Source organism: Euprymna scolopes, chromosome 15 (genome assembly GCF_053919585.1).
Source record: "Euprymna scolopes isolate OS-2025 chromosome 15, ASM5391958v1, whole genome shotgun sequence".
NCBI classification, from domain to species: Eukaryota; Metazoa; Mollusca; class Cephalopoda; order Sepiida; family Sepiolidae; genus Euprymna; species Euprymna scolopes.
The window spans coordinates 121,623,665-121,646,626 of record NC_136496.1 but is presented as its reverse complement, the minus strand read 5'-3'; the positions used below and the strand labels follow the sequence as shown (position 1 = coordinate 121,646,626).

The following is a 22,962-nucleotide window of genomic DNA, read 5'->3' as shown; positions in this document are numbered from 1 at the left end:
TCTCTTCATACACATCCTTTGCGCCTTCTCTTTTATTTCATTGCAAAGCATTGTATCGAGTTAAAGCACCCTAAGGTATTTGTAGCCTTCTGCATCAGGATCTCATAATCCTGTACTATTTGGAAAAAAAAATATTTTTCATTGCTTCTCTCTTCCTCGTTTAAGACTAAAACTACTGCACATTTGGAAATTCCAAATTGCATATTTTTTTAATCCACTGTTGCACAGTTTAGCCAATTTCCTTTTCTGATTTGATAATAATTTCAGATCATCCATAAATAACATGTTGCTGATCTTTGGTTTATTCTTCTCCAGTTGGTATCCCATTTTTGTCTCTCTTATGGTATGAGTGCTATTATGAACAGAAGTAATAGAAGTGGCGAAAATGATTCTCCTTGGTAGATATTGCATCTGATGTTGACTGTCTCTAGCAGACTACCATTTGAAAAAATTAGTTTTCCAACTACTCACACTTTTCCCTATGAACTCAATTATATTCCTAGCCAACCTTACGAGGGGCGTGCAATAAGTAATGCCCCTGACCCACTTCCAATTGTCTGATCTAGCTGACATTTTGCATGTGCAATGATTTATATCTCTACGGGCTATGTGGCAAATTACAGCTTTGAACTAATTGTGGTTTCTGTTTTACAGGTGTTTGAATTGAGTCAGGTGTGAAATGGAGCCTGTTGAATGTCAAGCAGTGATCCGATTTTTGTATTTGAAAGGACGCACACCACAGGAGACTTTTGATGAAATGAAAGAAACTTATGGTGATAATGCCCCATCATATGACCTTGTAAAACGCTGGCATCGTGAATTCAAACATGGCCGGAAGTCTGTGGAAACAACTCCCAGATCTGGTCGCCCCCCCCCTTCTGACACTGATGAGGCATCTGTCTGTCAAGTTGAGGCTGCCATTTTGGAAGATCGGCGCATTACTATTCGCCAAATAGCCCAAGATGTCAAGATTAGTACAGGGTCTGTGGAAACTATCATTCATGACCATTTGCATATGCATAAGGTGTCTGCCAGATGGATTCCCAGGTTGCTTACACCATTCCAGAAGTAAGAACGTGTCAAGTGCTCGAGGATGAATTTGGAGATGTGCCAAGAAGATGAGTCTAAGTTTTCCAAAGACTGATTACACGGGATGAAACCTAGGTCTATCACTATGATCCAGAGACCAAAGCCCAGTCAATGCAGTGGAAGCACTTGGACTTAGCACCTCCAAAGAAGGCAAGGGTGCAGCCCTCCACTGGCAAGGTCATGCTCACAGTCTTCTGGGACCAGGACGGAGTAGTGATGACAGATTTCCTGACAAAGGGTACCACAATTACAGGAGCCTATTATGCTTCACATTTGAGGAAATTAAGGGAAGCTATCAAAATCAAGAGGCGAGGCAAGATCAGCAAAGGTACCCTCCTCTTGCAGGACAACGCTCCAGTCCACAACTTGCATGTTGCCAGATCAGGAGCACGGGCGTGTGGTTATGAAAAACCTCCTCATCCTCCCTACTCTCCTGACCTTGCACCCTCTGACTTTCACCTCTTCCATGAAGTTGTTTTTGAAAGGAAAGCGTTTCTTAGATGATGACGCCTTGATTTCTGAAGTCACGTCATGGTTTGAGGACATACCTGTGGTGTTCTACAAAAACGGTCTCCAGAGCTGCATCAAACAATGGGAGAAATGTATAACTCTGGGTGGTTCCTATGTAGAGAAAGACTAATAACTGTGCCAAGTTTTGTTGCTCTACTGCTATGGGAAGTGGGTCAGAGGCATTACTCATTGCACGCCCCTTGTACCATTTTTAACATCCTGCATAGCCAGGAATGTGGCACCATATCGAAATCATTCCTTTAACCTATCCAAGTTACATTCAATCTTTTGCAGTTCTTTAAAATACATTTATCAATAGTTTGTCTTTTGTTCCTAAACACATTTTCCTTCCACCTTTTTGTTCCACTGGTAGTGAACCATTTACTTCAAGATAGACATATACTTTAGAACTGATTATCCCTGTCAGTGTCTTCCAAAGCAGGTCCAAGCAAGCAATCGGTGTATAATTTTCAACATCTGACCCTTTAGTAGAATCTTTCATAATTAAAATAATCCTTTCCACTACAAGCCATTCTGGTATCTGGCACAATCTGGCACTATCATCCAGAGAAACAGCAAGCCTCTCATAGATTCTTATCGCTTAGGCATGAACTTTATTTGTTTTCTAAAATCTTCAATTGAAATGTGGATATCCTCTTGTTTGTGACCTTCAAGTATTTCACTTACTCTAGCGGCCCAGTCAGCATCAACCTTGTAAGAAGTCTCTCTTGACCATGTACGTGGCGGAAAATTGTAGCCTTTTGAGGGATAGGAGCCACTGTTTCTTTCCATATTTCTAAAAAAGAACCTTGACTAGTTTGCTTTTAATAATCTGTTGTTAAACTGAAGAATGCTGTTATTATATCAACTAATCTTGAAAGCTTTTGCCATAATCTGCTGCTTTATCTCTTCCATAGAAATATTAAGCCCCTTGGCTTTTAGTTTGTATCGTCTATGCAGTTCTTTTTTCTCCTCTTGTTTGCATTTTTTCCATTGACCTTTGAATTATGCTTGAATTCAACAAAGATCTTTCCCTAATCTCTTCAAGTCACCTTCTATTCTCCTTCTGTTTTATCTTTGGTTCATCCGCCACTGCCATCTCACTAACCAATACAGATCCTGCCTTCAAAATGTCTTATTCATTACTCCGTTCACATTATTTATCACATTCGTTAACTTTGTTTGGTCAATATTCTTATAATTAAAAATTATTATTATTATTATTATTATTATTATTATTATTATTATTATCCAATATGGTTCTTTTTTCTATTTTATTTTTGGTTCATCCGCCACTGACATCTCACCAACCATAACAGATCCTGCCTTAAAAATTTCCTTAGCATCTGTAATGCTCTCCTGTGATACCTTATTCATTACTCTGTTCACATTATTTGTCGCATTTTTTAACTTTGTCTGCTCAATAATCTTATAATTAAAAATTATTATTAATATTATTATTGTTATTATTATCATTGTTATTATTGTTATTATTCTTATTATTATTATTATTATTATTGTTATTGTTATTGTTATTTTGTTATTATTGTTATTATTTTTGTTGTTGTTGTTATTATTATTATTGTTATTATTATTGTTATTATTATTATTACATTAAAACAAAATAAAAGATTAATGGTCTAATTGGATAAAAAACAAAGGTTTGAGTAAAAGGGAAAAAGAGAGTAAAAATGACCAAAATCCTTTGGGATATTCTTGTTACTTTATGAAAGCGTTTCATTTGTTTAAGTTTTTGTTCGTTCTATGTTTTGTTTTCTTCCCGTTAGAAAAAAAAAACAATAAAACCTATCTATCTTCTAGACATAATCCATAATCATATAATAAAAAGCTTTAAGGAAAACCAATGTTGAGAAAAAAAACTCAATAAATTTTCAAGATAAAGTTGGTTTAATAAAAAATATGTAAGTAAGATAACGAAAAAAGGAGAAGCATACCTTCCTCCTCCAAAATTGTTTTAAATACTCCAAAAGCACTTAAATTTGGTCAGCATGTTGATTAATTGATGGTTAATATCTATTATTAAAAATTCACAAAATAGGAGAATTTTCGCACTCCTTTTACCTCCTTTGCATAAAACTTGATTAAACTAAATATAGCCCATATTACCAACCCTTACGCCTAGCATTTGTGTTCCAAAATAAAATTTTTTGAAAATGTCGATTAACTATTTTAGAGGTGAATCCTTATATATATATATATATATATATATATATATATATATATATATATATATATATATATATATATGTATAATTTAAAGGAGATTAGAATAATAGTCTAAAGAGCTAAGTGTATTTTAATGTAATAGTGAAATTACTAGTTTAATTAAAATACAGGAAATGCTCGTTGTAATTTAGATATATAATAAGCTCGATAGCTAAATGTCCTAGAGCTAATTCAATATTAAGTAACGTGATTTATAATTTAAAAATTAAAAAAAAAAAAAAATTTAATTTAAAAATCAAATTTTAATTAAATTAAAAATCAGTTTCATAAGAAGGAACAACAACAAAGTCAATTATCTTAGACCCGTAAATAAAATAATAAATAAAGCCAATAACACATGACAATTATCTCCCCTTTAAAACTTGCAAAATAAATATTCTCTCTATATATATTAACTGTAGCGTCTTTAAATCAAAATACGCTAACGGAAATAATTTACTGCACGAGCGTCGCCCTTTTAAAATTCATCATTCAATAAAATAAAAAGCTATAGCAAACATCTAAATGACTACTTTAAACACAGTTCCTGATTTCAAAAAAAGAAAAACTAAAAGGTAACTATCTCTATATATTTTTAAATCAAATTTATTATGTAAATTCAAAAAATATATATTTTTTCTACTCATTTCTATCTCTAACCTATACTAATTTTCTTATAAATTTTAAATCCAAACCTTTTATTTCAATTTTTCAGATTCATCTGCCTTACTTTTAATGCTAGGTTTATTTTTGGTGTCTTTTAAATTCAATAGAAATCCTCCTAAATTTGCTGATGAGGAGACCGTGCTTACCAAAAAAACTATGTATAATTGTTCTACGTGACTTCATGTATACCACAAATAAAAAGCACGGATTTCCGAAACGATCGTACAGATAATTGACTTTGTTGTTGTTCCTTCTTATGAAACTGATTTTTAATTTAATTAAAATTTGATTTTTAAATTTAAAAAATTTTTTTTTTTTTTTAAATTTTTAAATTATAAATCACATTACTTAATATAAAATATATATATATATATATATATATATATATATATATATATATGAAAACTTGCAAATATTTACACCTTTCTTTTTTAACCCATCAGAAAATTTTGAAACTAATTTGCTAATATTAAATCAAGAGTTACTGTACATCTAACAAAGGAGTAACGTTTCCATTGACATCTCTAGCGTACATGACAAAATGGACGGTGTTTATTTGATGCGCAACAGATACTACACCTAAACTGCACACGCAAGTTAGGAACCAAGGTGGAAAGTCCTGTATCGAAGGATAAAGCATTGAGGCCCCAACTAGTCATCGTCAAGGCTGTCAGACTCCATGATGATGATGATGATGATGATGATGATGATGATGATGATGATGACACGACTAAACAACTGTATGTGAATGATTATAATTCATATATACATTCGCGCCCAATTTATGTTTTGAGTTGACTTAATGAGGAAGTCACGGTTCCTTTATAGCGTAAAATCGTAATCTAGAATAGTACAGTCCTACTATGATTTGCAGGGCGATGGGGAAGTGTGACTTGGTGTCATCACGCCATTAAGAAGTCTTTAGTATGGCTGTTACGTTTTGGCACGAATCTACTAGTCCCTGGAGTGTACGATAGGCACATTCCCTTTAATGAAGAAGTTGATCCGTCGCTTGCTTGATGGGCCTTTGGTCGGGTTTTCAAAGTCATTAATATTCTCTGGAAAATTAATTATCTGGGCTAAGGAAATTGTCGTACTGAATCTGAAAGCTTATATAGAATGATTGAACACACACACACACATACGGTCTTAGATGTGACCTTAAATTATATTCGATGGTGAGGCCTCCAGCTTATGGGTTTTGAATAGTGTGGAGCCACCCTTAATTGCCATTACTCCCAGGTCCACTCTGACCCGGAGTGGTAGTATATGTAAGGGTCCCAACTATGGGTTGAATAAAAACTGACTTGAAAAAAAAAAAAAAACAAATATATCCTATTAAAATATTTTTCTTCACAATCACTAGATTTGGCATTAAATAACCTGAAAAGGGTTGATATGCTGCAAAACAAAAACAATCAACCAAGACACACACAAAAACATATATATATATATATATATATATATAGAGAGAGAGAGAGAGAGAGAAAGACAGAGAGAGAGAGAAATAAAAAGGAACAGACCTTATTATATGTTCATCACCCCTCTCTTTAACAGCGCAAGCCCCCCCTTCCTTTTGGAATTTCCAACGTCTTTTTCCGTTTTTCTGAAATAGAACAGTGTCACACTTTGCACGTAGAACATTTTCAAATATTTTGTACTGATGTTTTTTGTTTCTTAATCTCATTCATCCAGAGGAAGTCTCGAAATAAAGACGAAACGTTGATGAACACATAATACAGTTTGTTCCTTTTTATTTCTCTATTTTGTCGGAATACTATTTCCATTATTTTCATCATATATATATATATATATATATATATATATATATATATATATATATACAACTACTTCATTTACTCACATAAATTTAATATATGAAAGTATAGATTTATGCGTAAACTTTAAGTATTTACTTCAAAAGTGCTCAATACGTAGGTAGAGCTAGTTAGTAATTTATAAAATATATATAGCGATTAAGCTACACTGAATATTCTGCGTTTCATCCACTATAGGATTCGTCAGGCTTATGCGCGAATTCTGTGGTTGCTTCTTGTTTTTATATATGTTGAGGATTTCTAGTTAGCCAATCAGCTTTCTAGTATCCACCGCGCCCCTTCCTATCAGCCAATGGGCATGCATTTTATCAAACAAAGGATCTGTTTTAGAACTAGGTTAGTGGTTTAAAGTAGATCTTTTCCCTCCTTTTTATATATATATATATATATATATATATATATATATATATATAAATATACCTATGTGTACACACATACATGCACATATATATATATATATATATATATATATATATATACATATATGTGTGATCGTTTATGTATATTCATGTTTGTTTAATTTATTTATTTGTTTGTTTTCTATTGTTATTGTTAGTTTTAAAGCTATTTTGTGTCGCTATCCTAGAGTAAGTTTTATTTTGTGAACACAGTTGTTTGCTATTTCTCGTCTACAGTTTAATAGATTTTGAGGTTCTTTAAAGTACAGGGTAGCAAATTTTTCATGGAGGCATAATTTACATGGGTCATCTAAATGTCTGCACGTGGTAGCTTGTCTCGTTATTTTCCATTCGACTACCGGCGAATGTCCGCTTTCTTTGAGTTCCCAGTATTTATTCACTAGTGTTGTTTTTATACAGTGTTTTTTATTTTTGAATGTACGTTTGTGGTCATAGTATCGGGTTTTGAAATCTAAGGAAGTCATGCCTATGTAATATTTCTTGTTATTTGGGTTTTCTTTTGCAAATATTGTTGCTTGATAAACTACACTTTTGTTAGACATTTATTCTGGACTGTAGCTTAATCGCCATATATACGAGGTGCTTTTAAAAGGTTTGCAGACTTTTTGTACAGGCATTTAAAATTGTCGTAGGCTCTTAAAAATTTATTATGTTTTTGCTATACATCTTATGAGATGACTGACCAATTTTTATAATTAAGGTTCAAATGAATAGCTACAGCAGGAATTGGAATACACTCTGCCAAATCCTGGTTATCATAACTAGTGAATTTCTAAAATTCAATCTGTATGTGAGTGTACCTTAAAAGAACGATCGGCAATAAAATTCTGTAACGTATGGAATGCTTCAGACTGCTTTTGGAACATCTTGCATGAATCAAGCATCAGCTTTTTAGTGGCGTAAGAGATTTAAGGAAAACAGGGAGTCTGTGTGAGATGATGCAATATGTGGGAAGTTGAATTTCCAAATAAAGAATTTCATGGATAAAGATCGTCGATTGTCTATCGAGACAATAAATGCACAGTTAGTTGTCAGTATGAAAACCGTACACACAATTATTTGTGAGGAACTAAAGATTACGAAGATTTGCACAAAGTTTGTCCACATGGTGCCAGATAGCATCAAAAAGAAGGACGTTGTTATGACAGCAGGGAGATGGTCGAGCTGATCAATTCAGATCCCGCAGTCCTTGATGCTCTAGTGACCTGCCATGAAAGCTGTATCTAGAGATTCTGTCGGAAGAGGCAAGCACTCTTCAAATCGGTCAGTAACATTTCTACCAGGACAATGCGCCAGTCCATAACGCTATCTTTGTCACGGATTATTTGACTAAGATGGATAGTAAGAAAGTTCCTCACCCCCCGTATAGTCCAGATCTTGCTCTTTGTGACTTTTGATCATTTCCTAAGCTAAGGGAAAACCTTGGATGTCATTATTGGAAATTGAGGCGATAAAAGAGGTTGTGACGAGAGTCATTGACACGCTCACACAAGATGACTTCCATAGGTCCTTTCAGAATTTGTTGGAACAGTACAACAATTGCATTGCAGCCAGAGAAGATTACTTCGAAGGGGACAGAGTTTCATGTGTGTAATATCAATAAAAGTGGCTATACGAAAAATCTGAAAACATTGAAGGCACACTGTATATATATATATATATATATATATATATATATATATATATATATATATATATGTGTGTGTGGATTTTTTTAACAATCAATTTTAATACCTTTTAAATGGTATTATATTGATTATTGTACTAATATTAACCTCGGTTTAGCTCGATGAGAATTCAGAGCAATATAATTTATACAATCAGAAAAAACAACACCTTTTTTTAGTAGTACACAATTTTTGTTTTTATTATTTTTTTATGACATGTTATTATATATTTTTTCTTAGTCTTACAGCTGTTTCGAAGGGTAAAAGGACAAACGGTTGTTTTAATTATAACATACCGAATTTTCATTATTTACCGTTCTCTTCGGAGACAATTAAAATCAATTAATTACAGTCAAAAAATTGTTTTTAAAACTCACATGGGGATGGAATTTTTTTATCGAGGTTGCCATCTTTAAAAATTTTCCATGGGTTTTTTATAGATCTATATTTTCTTTTTGTTAGCCTTATTTTCGTATTTTTTGGTTTTTTAATTTCTTTCCAATTTATTTGACTAAGATGAATAGTAAGAAAGTTTCTCACCCTCCGTATAGTCCAGATCTTGCTCTTTGTGACTTGTGACTTTTATATATATATATATATATATATATATATATATATATATATATATACGTTTTATTTTTTACCGTATCTTTCTGTTAAGTTACATTATTGTTTCAGCTACCGGGCCGATTTTTTGCCGTCTGTAGCTTCCTCAGACTTTTACAAAAATGTTCGTTGTTATGGGATGAAAGAGTGAACATTTCTGTAAAAGTCTGAGGAAGCTACAGACGGCCAAAAATCGGCCCGGTAGCTGAAACAATAATGTAACTTAACAGAAAGATACGGTAATAAAAAATAAAACGCATATCTGCTCTACAACGGTATTGAGCACTTGCTTGAGTTTTTATTAATTACCATTTCCACTTAATATATATATATATATATATATATATATATATATAACAATTTCCAACTTCAATGAACAACATGCTTGAAATAAACAAAAACATTAAGTCCCTCAAAAGAAGGCAGCGTCTCGCCAGAAAGAACATAACAATTTCAAAAAAAGATGTCACTCTAATTCATGATCTAGACTGGTTTCAAGGTGCGAGGAGTTCTATGCTAACCTCTATACCATCAGATAAGCATACACACTCCAGATCCTCATGCACTGAACACATCTGAGGAATATCTTCCATCCATCCTTCCATAGGAAGTGAGAACTGCTATTAAGCGACTGAAGTCAAGCAAGGCTACTGGGGAGGATGGTGTTACTGCAGAAGTGCTACAAAGTGATTGTTGTGATATTTACAAGACTGTTTGATAAGTGCCTCTCCAGTGGAAAGGTCTCAGATAGATGGATGAATGCATCAGTGGTCATCATTCATGAGAAAGAGACACTGCAGATATTAAGAACTATCGACTAATCAGCCTTCTCACAGGGCTTCTTAAGACGTATGCTACAAAGACTAGCTTGGCCTTCGGGCCAGGATCAAAGTGTAGTATCTGTTCCGGCAGATGCTGCAAGCTATGACTAGCTATGACTAGAAAAGACCAGATGTGGGGGCAACCCCACATGCCTGACCTTTAACCAGCTCCCATTTCCCACCTCTCGGGAGCTGGTCCCCTTTCCCCTTCCCCCTCCCTTCACTCCTCACATTAAAAATCGGCCTTGTGCCTAATTTGCTCGGTGGGGGAGCAAATAAATACCATCTGTTCCGGCAGATGCTGCAAGCTATGACTAGCTATGACTAGCTATGACTAGCAAAGACCAGATGTGGGGGCAACCCCACATGCCTGACCATTAACCAGCTCCCATTTCCCACCTCTCGGGAGCTGGTCCCCTTTTTCCCTTCCCCCTCCCTTCACTCCTCACATTAAAAATCGGCCTTGTGCCTAATTTGCTCGGTGGGGGAGCAAATAAACACCATCAAAGTGTAGTATCTGTTCCGGCAGATGCTGCACTTAAGATAATTTGTACCAGTCAATGGAGGGGAAACCCTCTATACTGGGGCAATTATTATTTTTGGTAACCAGAGTGCCCCCTTTTTGCCTACTTTTAGGGGAGCTGGTTTTTACCTCACATTAAAAACGGCCTTGTGCCTAATTTGCTCAGTGGGGGAGCAAATAAATACCATCTGTTCCGGCAGATACTGCAAGCTATGACTAGCAAAGACCAGATGTGGGGGCAACCCCACATGCCTGACCTTTAACCAGCTCCCATTTCCCACCTCTCGGGAGCTGGTCCCCTTTTTCCCTTCCCCCTCCCTTCACTCCTCACATTAAAAATTGGCCTTGTGCCTAATTTGCTCGGTGGGGGAGCAAATAAATACCATCTGTTCCGGCAGATGCTGCAAGCTATGACTAGCTATGACTAGAAAAGACCAGATATGGGGGCAACCCCACATGCCTGACCATTAACCAGCTCCCATTTCCCACCTCTCGGGAGCTGGTCCCCTTTTTCCCTTCCCCCTCCCTTCACGCCTCACATTAAAAATCGGCCTTGTGCCTAATTTGCTCGGTGGGGGAGCAAATAAACACCATCTGTTCTTCAGATGCTGCACTTCTATTTCTTGTTCTCTTTCGTTGGAGGAGAAATCCTTCACGACTGAGACAATTTTTATTTTTGTACCTTTTCTCCACGTTAAAAAACGATCCTGGTGTCTAATTCTGTCCCGTGGGGAGGCACAGTAAATAGGTACAAAGACTAGACAGTCATCAACCACAAGAACAAGCAGGTTTCAGAGCTGGTTACTCCACCAAATGAAAAGGGTAAATTCGTAGTGTTTACGTGTAAGCATAGTTGTAAAATAAATATCTCATCACTCTTTGAGTTAAGAGCTCCATTCATGTGCTTATTACTTTAGAAATGCGTGTACATTGCATTCGTGGAAGAAAATCGTATCAACTCTCTTTTGTGCGATATTGTTTTACAACTGGAAGAAATCAAACTACGTATTAAATAATCTAATTCAGCATAATAATAAAAACAAAAAAAGCAGGAAAACGAATGTTGAGAAAATCTAATTAACTTTCAAGATGAAGACAGTTCCAGTAAAAAAAATGTATGAGTGATAATTGGAGAATAAAAAGCGGAGTATTACGACTTGCGAACATTGACATCTTCATCTTATAACCCATTAGATGATCTTGAAATTTATTTACTAAAACTTGATTAATACTATAAATTTCACGTCGATCTAATCGTGAATACAGACTGAACCTTGTAAAATCTCTGAAGTTAAGCGCCGGGGTACGTAGTAAGTACCGGATGGGTGACTATTTGGGAATGTTATCATAACTACGATATATTTGCAGCTGGGAGGCTTGTGAATCTGATACATTTGACTAATATCAAACCAAGTATTACCGGTGATTCGCATTCTTTAGATTAATCGGACAGTTGTTTTCATCTTAAATCCTATCTCTACAACGTTTTTTTTTTTTTACACAGTGATCACCACTTATCAAGGCCCGGAAGCCACTCAGGGATAAGGGTTATTGCAAGTACATTACGTTAGTGTGGAGATTTGATGAAGTGTTTACTTAAGGGGGCGGTTCATTAGGAATTTGTTAACATTGGACTTGAAGACATCCAAGTTGTAGTCAGGTTGGAAGCAGGCAGACGGAACAGAGTTCCACAGGCGTGCAGTTCTAAGAAAAAAGCTTTGTTCATGGAATCCGCGTTTTGATTTAGGCACAGATAAAGACTGAGGGAAATTTTTACAGTGGATTCAGCTAGACGGGTGTTTTTCGTGAAAGATTGGCAAGGGGGGACCAGAGATTGGAGTTCAGACGAGCACCTGCCATGGAAATAACGATAAAACAAGGATAGGCTCGCAACGTCTCTTCTGTGGGAGAGAGGTTGCAGGGTAGAGAAAAGGGCATCCCCCACTAAGCCACGAAGTCTATTTTGTACTCTGTCAAAGCAGGGTAGGCTGTTTTAGCAGCTCCTGCCCAGATATGGCAACAGTATTTCATCCTTGGACGTACTTGGCTTTTATATAGATAGAGAATTGCATCAGTAGTGAGATATCTTCTGAAGCGGTAGAAGGATCCCACCATCTTTCCAGCGACCTTGGCAACAGACTTGATGTAAGTGTTCCATTTCAGATCAGGAGTAAAGGTCAAACCCAGAAGCTTGTCAAAACATGGGGCCTCACCCAGACGAGAGCCATCCATCACAATTGATGCCAGATGGGGATCAGAGCGTTGATGATGTAAGGATAGGAGTTTGGTTTTCGATGCATTAAAGGTAACCAGCCACATCTTCCCCCACTGAACCACGTGCTCCAGATCAGAGGAGAGAGAATCAGAGAGAACATCATCATTTACAGCCTTTGATGTGACGTTTCGGTCGATGCAACCCCCGACCTTCATCATGGATTAAAAGTCGTCATGTTTTGGCAAGAAAAAAGGAGGTAGCTCTGAAGTCTAAGCTTTAAAATTTTGGATCAAGTTGGACGTAAGTTTACGCGAATTATAATGATAATTTGGTCTGGTCTGGTCTGGTCTGGTCTGGTCTGGTCTGGTCTGGTCGTTTTGTTTTACGGCATATTCATTCCCTTTCAGGTTATTTAGTGCCGAATCCAGTTATTTTGGAATTAGTATTCATGTTGCATGCAATTATTTTGTAGAAGATTTTTATTCTTCAAGTTCTTTGTATCTTCACTCGCTAGTTTGTAGGGTTTGGTTTGGTTTGGTTTGATTTAGTTGTTTTATAATGGATGTTATCGTTTTTGTTCCCTGCCCTGCAGAGCATGAATGAGTTTTGCAATGGGAGAGGGAAAATGGTTACATTATTAATGTTTGGTACATTTTAAGTAATTTGATTTTTAGGAAACCAGTCAGGAAGTGGGGGAGATAGAAAGATAGATGTCCCTGATGTATAACCAAATGAAGTAGTCCAGCGGGTTCAGATTGGAAGTAGAGGTGGCCAGTAGAGGAAGAGTACAAAATCGTAGCACTCCTTCTGAAGCCAAGCCTGTGTCTCTTTAGACTTGTGCGCCGGTGCCGAGTCCTGTTTGTGCACTTAGGTTCAGCAAGCGGCTAGCTGATTGCAGTAGCACATTTATGTACACTTTGGTGTTGACTTTCAAGTCGACTTCGGAGATGTGAGGTAGCATGATGTGGCCCTAACTAGAAATTACACCAAAGGCAATTACCGTGGCCGGAACCATTTTTTTCATGGCAATCCAGCGATGCATTTTGCATGTGTTGACAATGGTCCTGTTGTCATAATATGGATTAGTAGAGAGCATGAGTTGTACAGCGGCGCATCTCTAATCTAGTTTGTTAAACATTGTGTCACTTACATACAAGACAGAAGGCTCGTATCGCTCCTACATACTTAGGAATTGTACACAACTGGCCACCTCATAGATGGTCTGTAATAAAAAAGAAAACTATTTTTCATTAAATGGAAATGGAATCATATCGTCTTTTTTAGCGCGCCAATCTTACTGTTTCACTATGTACATAATTTTGACTGATGGAACAACAACATTATAGACGTAGACATGTAACGCAATGAATAATAGATTTGGTATGCCATAAGGTTCAAATTTAAATTAAAAACAAAATTAAAATCAAGATAAATTTCCGATAAAATAAAGGACTTTCTGGCTGATAGCAAGTCCGTATAATGAACAGAATAAAAGTTATCATTTAAATGACTTTTGATTTTTGCGTGATATTAACTTTGATATTTTATCGTGATATCCCGAAATCAAATCATTTTTAAGTTAAGCTATGGGCGATAATTTGACCTAGTTTGGCGACGATTAGTCCAGCGATGTTTACAATGGTCTTGCTGTCATAACTTGGATCGGTAGAGAGCCTGAGTTGTACAGTAGTGCATCTTCAATCTCTCTCGCCAAACACTGTGTCACTTTCAGACATGATAGATATCGCTCTTAGGATTTTTACACAACTGCCCAACTAGTACATGGTCTGCACCAAAAAAGAAAACCGGTTTCCATAAAGGAAATGAAATCATGTCGTCTTTTCTACTGCGAAATCATTCCACCTTGTATCATTAAAACTAGCGGTTTTCTTGGGGGGGGGCGAGTTTACTTCTATTCTCTATGCACTTGTGCCGAATATTCAATGACGTATCTCTGCTTTTGACGTACGTCTATAGCCAGGTTACTTTCTTAGGGTCTTACACTATCAATGTGTGCATTGGAGAAATAAAACTTTTAGATCATAAATGCATAAGTTTAGTCATCGTAACAATACAATTTGCAATCCCCCCTAATCCATTAAAGCGGAATAAAAATAGAAGGCATTACTTCCGGAACACCCAACGTAAATAAGAATAATAATAGAATTATACCAAAAATAATAATTCAAAATCCACTGTGAGATTTCTATAAACAGTAATAAATTAGTTGTAAAATTAAAATGCGCAAATAAAATAAAATTCTAGTCTTTTATTTTAACTCATTATGCATTAATATTGCTGTTTGTGTGGCTAAAACCAACGGATATGACATTTACAGAAATAAAAACTTCAGTTAATTTTAATAGAAAATAATAGACATTAAATAACACCTGATAATTCTGATATTTTACTCGAATTACAAGATCCGTTGAGGCCATAGTATTAAAGGAATTATCCTTACTAAAGGGAAATTAAAGATATATCTTCCTAATATAGATGATACTCGGTATTCATACATGCTTTCAGATATAGCTATGAAAACAGTTAAAACCGATTACATAAATTTGGAAACAATATTCTCTAACAATAATCATTAATATGAACCCTATCATCATAATTCTCTTAAACATAACATAAAGTAATAACAATTATCCATTATAAACAGAATTAAACTTTATACTATGTCTAATAATCATCTATCTAGCATAAAATAAATATTTAAATATATTTAATATAAATTCTCTGCAAATGAATATATTTTCAAATGTTAGAAAAACAAGATCCCGTTCTACTTCTAAAGGCCGAAAATGTATTTTTGTTATATCTCCGAATGCTACTACTAATGGAGGTTACTAGTTTTCTTTTGTAAGTGATACATTCGCTCCCTATCGTTAGTTTCAAACTAAACCTCATACTCCCCCCTGGTTTTCATCTGTCTGTGTTTCTGCCATTGCCCATCGCAATTATTACTCCAATCAGTATTGTCGGGACAGTTCTAAGGCTTCAAGACAATCATAAAGAAGAGCTAGTACTGCCTGCAAGAGACCAATTTCTGAAGCCGGCTATTCTCAAAGGTTCATGATATTCTCATATCTCAAAAGGTCAGCTCTTATAATTGTTGGAGGATCTATAATAGTCTTATTAATAGTGGCAAGTGTGCTCTTCTTCTTTTGGTCTCCAGGTGATTTCATTTTCTAAGGATAACGTTGATCTCTTAGTCTATTTGCAGACAATTGTTCTAGTGATCATTTTGGTGCTGTTCTTTCGAATTTTCTTCTTGATTCGGTAATTATCATTCTTAAGATAGTTGCTAGAATTCTTGACCAATCTAGGGATTCCGGTTTTGATTTGATTCCTGTTGTTATTCTTAAACGTTGTGTGCCTGAACTTTCCACTTATCCTCTCTAAATTGTTTAATATCTGTTTGCCTCAGTCCAGTTTGCCTTCTTGTTGGAAAGAGTCATCTGTTGTCGCTATTTAAAAAATATTGGTGATGGATCTAATCCAACGAAACATCGTAGTTTTAGTCTTCTTTCTGTTATTAGCAAAGTTTGTGAGAGGTTGTCCATTTTCTGGAAAGTCTAGGTCTGTTAAGTGATGTTAACTATGGATTTTATGTTTTTTTTCTTTTTTTTCCAACAACTGATCTATTTACTGTTGTAATTGAGCAGATTCGTCGGTTTTTGGCTTTTTTTTAAATTTTGGCGAGTGTAGGGTCATTGCGCTTGACATTACAAAACCGTTCGACAGAGTATGGCATCCTGGTTTTCTACATAAACTTTGAGATTATGGTATTGCTGGTAAAGTTCTTGGCGTTGTTAAGTCTTTTCTTTCAGAACAAAGCTTGTTAGTAACTTTTGATGGAGTATTTTCATTTTCTTTTCCTATCAATGCCGGTGTTCCACAGGGCGCTATTATAAGTCCAACACTGTTTCTGTATAAATGACCGTTCAGAGAATATTATTAAAAAAATTAACATGTTATGCTGATGAAACCTCCTTCTATTCTGGTATGGCTTTTCGCCCATCTTTCCCAGATCATTTGCAATATGTAGTTGATCTAGAAATTGATTTGGGTTCGATTATGGATTGAGGTAAGATATTGCTTGTTTTGTTTAATCATTTTAAGATTCAATAATTGTCCTTCAGTCGCAGATGTGTCTCTTTTCCATCTGAGATTATTATGGCTGACTCTGCTCTCGATGAGAAATCGACTCTAAAACTTCTTTGTCTTTCTTTCTCATTAAATGTTTTTTAGTCCATTGCTCTTTCTGATTCTTATAAAATCTTTTATTTTTCACTGCAACTTCTCTCTCACAAACGTAATGTCGCTAGTCCCAGGCTTTTCTACAAGTAATATAATTGCATGTATTCCTCAGAATTGTCTGATCTATGCCCTGCTTCTTTTGTTAAAAGTAGATTGACTCGGATGTCTAGGGGTATCCATCAATTAAATGTTTTCATACCTCGTCGTAATACAGCTTGCTATCCCAGTAGCTCCTTTCCAAAGAGTTTAAGGTTGTGAAACTCTCTACGTGCTCACTGCTTTCCTTCTATCTATAGCTTTGGTCTTCTTAAGGTCAATAGACACCTTTTGTCTCTGCAAGAATCAGATTTCGTTCTTGTTAGCTTCTTACAACCAGTGGCTCCATGCCTTGTCCCCAACGATTTCCATTATATATATTACATAAACACTATATATATATAAAATGAACTCATTTTCCCCCTCCAACTTTGACCATAATAGGATTACAAATCATGACATTACATGCAAATGTAATGCGTACAAACTGTAGAACATTATCTGAGATGTGCTATAGGCCTATTACCTCTACAGTTCCTCGACAATGGTACATTCCTATATTTTTTCCGGTGAGAGTCCACTGCCAAAATCGGTCAAATTCAATGGAAGTTGCAACATCTTTTCTCTCTATTAGATTCCGCCTTTCCCCGCCTATCATTTACACCGCAATGGATGCGTTCACAAGGAACAGTACGAGGAAACACCGGTTTGGAATCGTACAAGGTTATTTATGCCACTTGTTTTTGCTTTTTTTAATCTTTTTCCCCTGATTTATGCTTTGTGTTTTGCCCATAATAAAATAAAAAAAATTAAAAAATATAAAGAAAACGCGATTATTATTATTATTATTATTATTATTATTATTATTATTATTATTATTATTATTATTATTATTATTATTATTATTTTCTTTTTGCTTGTTTTTAGTTAGTGTAAGACGCAACCTGTGGGACTAACCGCTTCTTGCTTCCGATTTTAACGACTCTAACCGTGAAACCTAACTATGACCTTTATTTATTAGTGCTTTCAACTCAACATTTATTTTTACACAAAGAATTCATTCTTTAATATTTATTATTATAATGCAACGATATCGTGATTTCACTTGCATTGCACTTAAATTAAAATTAAAACAAACAAATTCATTTAGAATTCGGAAAACCCCCAAAAAATCATTTAGAATTCGAGTGTGATGCGTGACTACTGAAACTAAACCAAAACAAACTTCGCTGCGGAATTGATATTTGACCTAATTCACTTTTGGGTTAATTCATCACGTTTTTTTTCTCAATGATTAGAGTTCGAGCCCCCTCCCATCAAACTTTTTGGGGGATTTTTCAAGGACCCGGACACCGCCGGACCGTTCGTATTGCATCACATTCATTTTTATAATTGTTTTTGTTTTTTCACGATTTTTAAAAAAATAGTTTTAACATTGTTTGTTTTTATAATATTCAAACAGGGTTATTACTTCGCTTACATGCCTCTAAACCCCCGTTTGGAGATGTGTATGTAGGAGGGGGGACCCTGTTTTAATATTATAAAAAATTGGAAAAACCAAAACAAAGAAAAACCACGAATAAATGTGAAAAAAGGAAAAAAATGGTGTAAAAGAGGAAAAAAGTTTAGGTAGGAAGACAGGCTCGAACCCGAAGCATCGAGGATAAGTCGGAAAAAATGCCTGACACGCCATCTCTACGCCAAAGAGACACACAATTAAGAACGGATAAAATTAACTCTTTAGAAACACTTGCAGGTGGTTGAAACTAACGTCGTCAACATTTTCTAGGTCAAACATGACATCATTGTCGTAGTAGGAGGAGGAGGTCGAGTTTAGGTGGAGGAACACACACACACACACATTTTAGCTGTTATATTTATATATGCCCACAGACCTGGTTTAGCTAATATATGACGCGTAACATTGGAAGGAATAAAAACAAAACGAACGTGAAAGAATACCGAAGGAAAAAAAGGAAAAACAGAAAAAAAACAAAAAGTTACCGTGTAAAATGCAAATATGTTTATTTAAATCTAAGTTTTTTGTTTTTTTAAATGGAAAAACAAAATTCAAAAAAATAAAACTTACCGTGTATCATGAAAATATGTTTATTAGATTTCATTTTTGTCGCTGTTAACCAATTTGAATGTCGTCTGATTCCAATATCGATAGCGCAGCAGTAATTGTGCTAATGAAACTCTCGGAAATGCAATGTATAGAAATAAATAATGAATAAGTAACTAATCCGAAAATAGGAAGGCAGCCCCCCTCCCGGTATCACGTATGAAATCAGTGCAAACATAATTGAAGTATAAAGACAGTAACTAAAATATTAAAGCGACTAATCGGTGCAAGATTTGAAGAACGCTGGCGGTGGACTGTTAAAGTTTCTTGTAAAAATTGGAATCCAATGTTAGTTCGTTTCGTTTAAGTAATCCTTCGAATCCCAACCCCCACCCTCTACGAAAAGAGAAAAAATATAAACAGAGGAAAAAGAAAAGGGAGAAAAAAGAAGAAGAAATTTATAAAATGGCACAAGTAACCCACAGAATAACTGGAATGTAAAGCCGCGTTTCACCCGGCGAAAAAATGCCAATCCATATTTTTTAAGCAACTAAGAACTCAAACCGGTGTTCTTCGTATATTCCCCTGTGGACGTATCTGCAGCGGTGTTAAGTGATCGCGGGCGGAGTATGAATCGAATAGAGAGAAAAGATTTTACAACTTCCATTGATTCTAACCGATTGTGGCAGTGAACTCACACCGGAGAAAATATAAAAATATACGAATATCAAGGAACTGTAAGAGTAGTAGGCCTATAGCACACCTCAGATCATGTGCTAAAATGTGGGTGACATTACTTTTGAATGTAATGTCGTGATTTTTAATCCTATTAAGGTCAAACTCACACGGGAAAAGCTGAGTTCATTTTATTTATGAAGAGAAGAAGAATAGAAGAAGAATAGAAGATAGATAGAAGAATAGATAGATAGATAGAAGAATAAGATAGAATAGAAGAAGAAAATAGAGAGAAGAATAGAAGAAGATAGAACGATAGCTAGATAGAAGATAGATAGTGAAGAAGAAGAAGATATAAAGTCTATAAGAGCAATTGGATTTTGTTGTTTCCCCCTATATAAACTTGATAATTTCACAATTATTAATCCCTCATCTTTTCTACATACACACACACACACACACACACACATATATATATATATATATATATATATATATATATATATATATATATATATATATATATATATATATATATATATATATTACTGTAATATTGCATTTATGTCTCCCTGAACAACGCCGAGTAGAATAAAACACTATGACATTTTTAGTGCCGTGTTATATCGTTAATACTACCCGCTTTCATAGAAAATTGAAATGAAATTATGTTGATAGTGAAACTAGTCCAATAATATTTGTAATGTAATACTTCATTTTACCCATTTCATGATAATTTTCTTATTTCAAGTGGATTTCCTTTTTTGTTTTCCACAGGAACCGGGTTCGATCCGCTGTTCGCTGAACGATACAAATCTTTTGATCAACTTGATGGGTTCCTCCACCGACTGCAACATCACAACGAGCGAACAGAAACACACTGAACTGGTGAAGACAGCACAGAAATTCTACACCTATTTCACGCCGTTCATTTTATCCATTGGCATCATAGGAAATGCTCTTTCTTTAACCGTTTTCATGTCGCGTAACATGCGCCGACTCTCAGCTAGCCATTACCTAGCGGCGCTCTCATTGGCAGACATAACAGCGTTAGTGTTCTACGTTTGCATCGATTGGCTAAAACGTGGCCTGTCCTTGTGGCCACGTGGCGATTATCTCCACTTATTACACATGGAAGGTTTCTGTCAGATCTTCATGTACCTTGGTTACGTGTCGCGGTTCCTATCTGCTTGGATCGTCGTAGCGTTCACGGTTGAGCGCTATATCGCCGTTTGCCATCCGTTTCGTCGTTATCAAAGTTGCTCGATTGGCTCAGCGAAACGCATACTTCTTATCGTCATCCTCGCCTCACTCGTGTTCAATATCTACAAGCCGATATTAAGCGGCATATACGAAACGTCAAAGGGGGGGCCGCGCATTTGCACGGCCAATCCTGACCACAACATTGTCTCATTCGTCCTTGATAACGTATTCGCATTTTTCATCACCCTTGTCCCATTTGTGATCATAACGATTCTCAACTGCCTCATCATACGATGCCTATATCGGAGGAACAAGAAGCGGAAACGCGACGCTCTAATCACTGAAGAGAATGTTATCCGTTTGGAATTCACGCTCATCCTCTTGGTCATATCTTTTTTTTTCATCGGTCTCAATCTGCCGTTCTTTGTGGTGTGGTGCGTCCAGTTTTCGCACGCGACCCTTATTTCCAACGTCGAAATGGCCGAATGGGACAGCGTTGATTTCGATCTCCTCAAAGGCTTGCTCTTCATTACCAGAACTGTTTTCTACATGAACTACTGCGTCAATTTTTTCTTGTATAGTTTTACTGGAGCTTACTTCCGGCGAGAAGTGAAGGTGTTGTTCACGCGCAGGCGCTTCTCAATAAACCGGAACTCACTTAGCACAACGCAAAACCGTTGCAAAACACCTACCCGTTCATTGCAATCATCTTGGGTGTAACCCGAAGACATAAAAAAAGAAATTAAAAAAAACGAAGTCACCTTTTCCGTTCTATTTTTACGTAGCACTCCGATTAGAATTCTATGAGAAACATTGCAGAGAGAAACATTGCAATCAGATTATAAATAAAGTTCTTTAATTAAATGAGATGCGTCTTAAACTAAAAAAAAAAAAAACGACATCTTTCTGAATTATGGAGACGAAGATTGTAAATTTGTATTATTTAGATTCTTCACTACTGTTCTTATCTTTAGTGTCATTATCACAACCTTACGGTCGATGTAACCCTCGACCTTCTTCATGTGTATCTTTTCGAACTCAGAAAATTTTTCTGCTGAACTCAGGAATTTGCCCACAAAGACCCGTGGCGCAGTGGTTCGAGTACTTTAAAAAATCAATTGTAAAAGTGATATATACCTGAAGGTGGAAGGTTCAATTCTCAGCGTAGGCGACCGAAACATACAATTATGAAGTAAATAGAGTGTTCCATTGAAAATTCCGTCCAAATTCCTGAGCCGGACAGAAATATTCTCGAGTTCAACAAGATACACCTGAAGAAGGTAGGAGGTTACATCGACCGAAACGGTGTGAAAATTACACTCACGATGAGAACATTAATCTGAAGAATCCAAATATTATGAATAAAGGCAGCGGGTCATAAACTTTTATCTAAAATGTTTCAAAAGGTTGTGCTACAGTCACACAAAACTTTTTGCAAAGGTTTTTATTCAGTTAAAATGTTGACCAAGTTTGTTTGTTTGTTTGTTTGTTTGTTTGTTTGTTTAATAAAATCAACGATAAAATTAATTATTTAGAATTGATTTACCTTTGATGTAAAATAAATAAATAATGCCCAAATATATCATGTTGTCCCTTTTAATAAAAAAAATACATTTTACCTCAATCAATGGAGGTAATATTTTCGGTCAAAAATCGACGTAAGCATCACTGAACTAATCGTCACCAAACTAGGTCAAAGTATCGCTCATGACTTACCTTAAAAGAGATTTGATATCAGGATCAAATATCAAAGTTAATATTACGCAAAAGGCGAAAAAGCATTTTGATGAAAACGTTAATGTATTTTAGTTCATTGTAGAGACTTGCCTGAAAAGTTCCTTATTTTATCGGAAATTTCTCTTGACATTTTTCTTGTTTTTCATTGAAATTTCAATCTTATAGCATGCCAACGCTATTATCCGTTTCGTTACGTGTCTAGGTCTATAAAATTGTCGTTCCATCAATCAAAAATATGTACAAGTGGAACAATGAGATTGTCGCCCTTGAAAAGACAACATGATTCCATTTCCGTTTAATGAAAACCATTTTTTTTTTGTTGCAGACTATCTATGAGGTGGTCAGTTGGGTAAAGATTTCAAGAACGATAAGCACCTTCTATCATGTATGTAAGTGACAC

General features: G+C 35.5%; 1 protein-coding gene across 2 annotated transcripts in view; it reads left to right on the top strand.

The window, feature by feature from the left end:
* Positions 1-22,325, top strand: part of LOC145294101 (FMRFamide receptor-like) — a 412,224-nt gene extending 389,899 nt beyond the window's left edge. For both annotated transcript variants that reach the window (XM_080141172.1, XM_080141174.1), the window contains one exon: positions 20,400-22,325. In XM_080141172.1, the coding sequence (XP_079997298.1) occupies positions 20,400-21,545 (1,146 nt within the window). In that variant the 3' untranslated portion in view covers positions 21,546-22,325. The remainder of the gene's footprint in view (positions 1-20,399) is intronic.
* Positions 22,326-22,962: the final 637 nt, after the last annotated feature.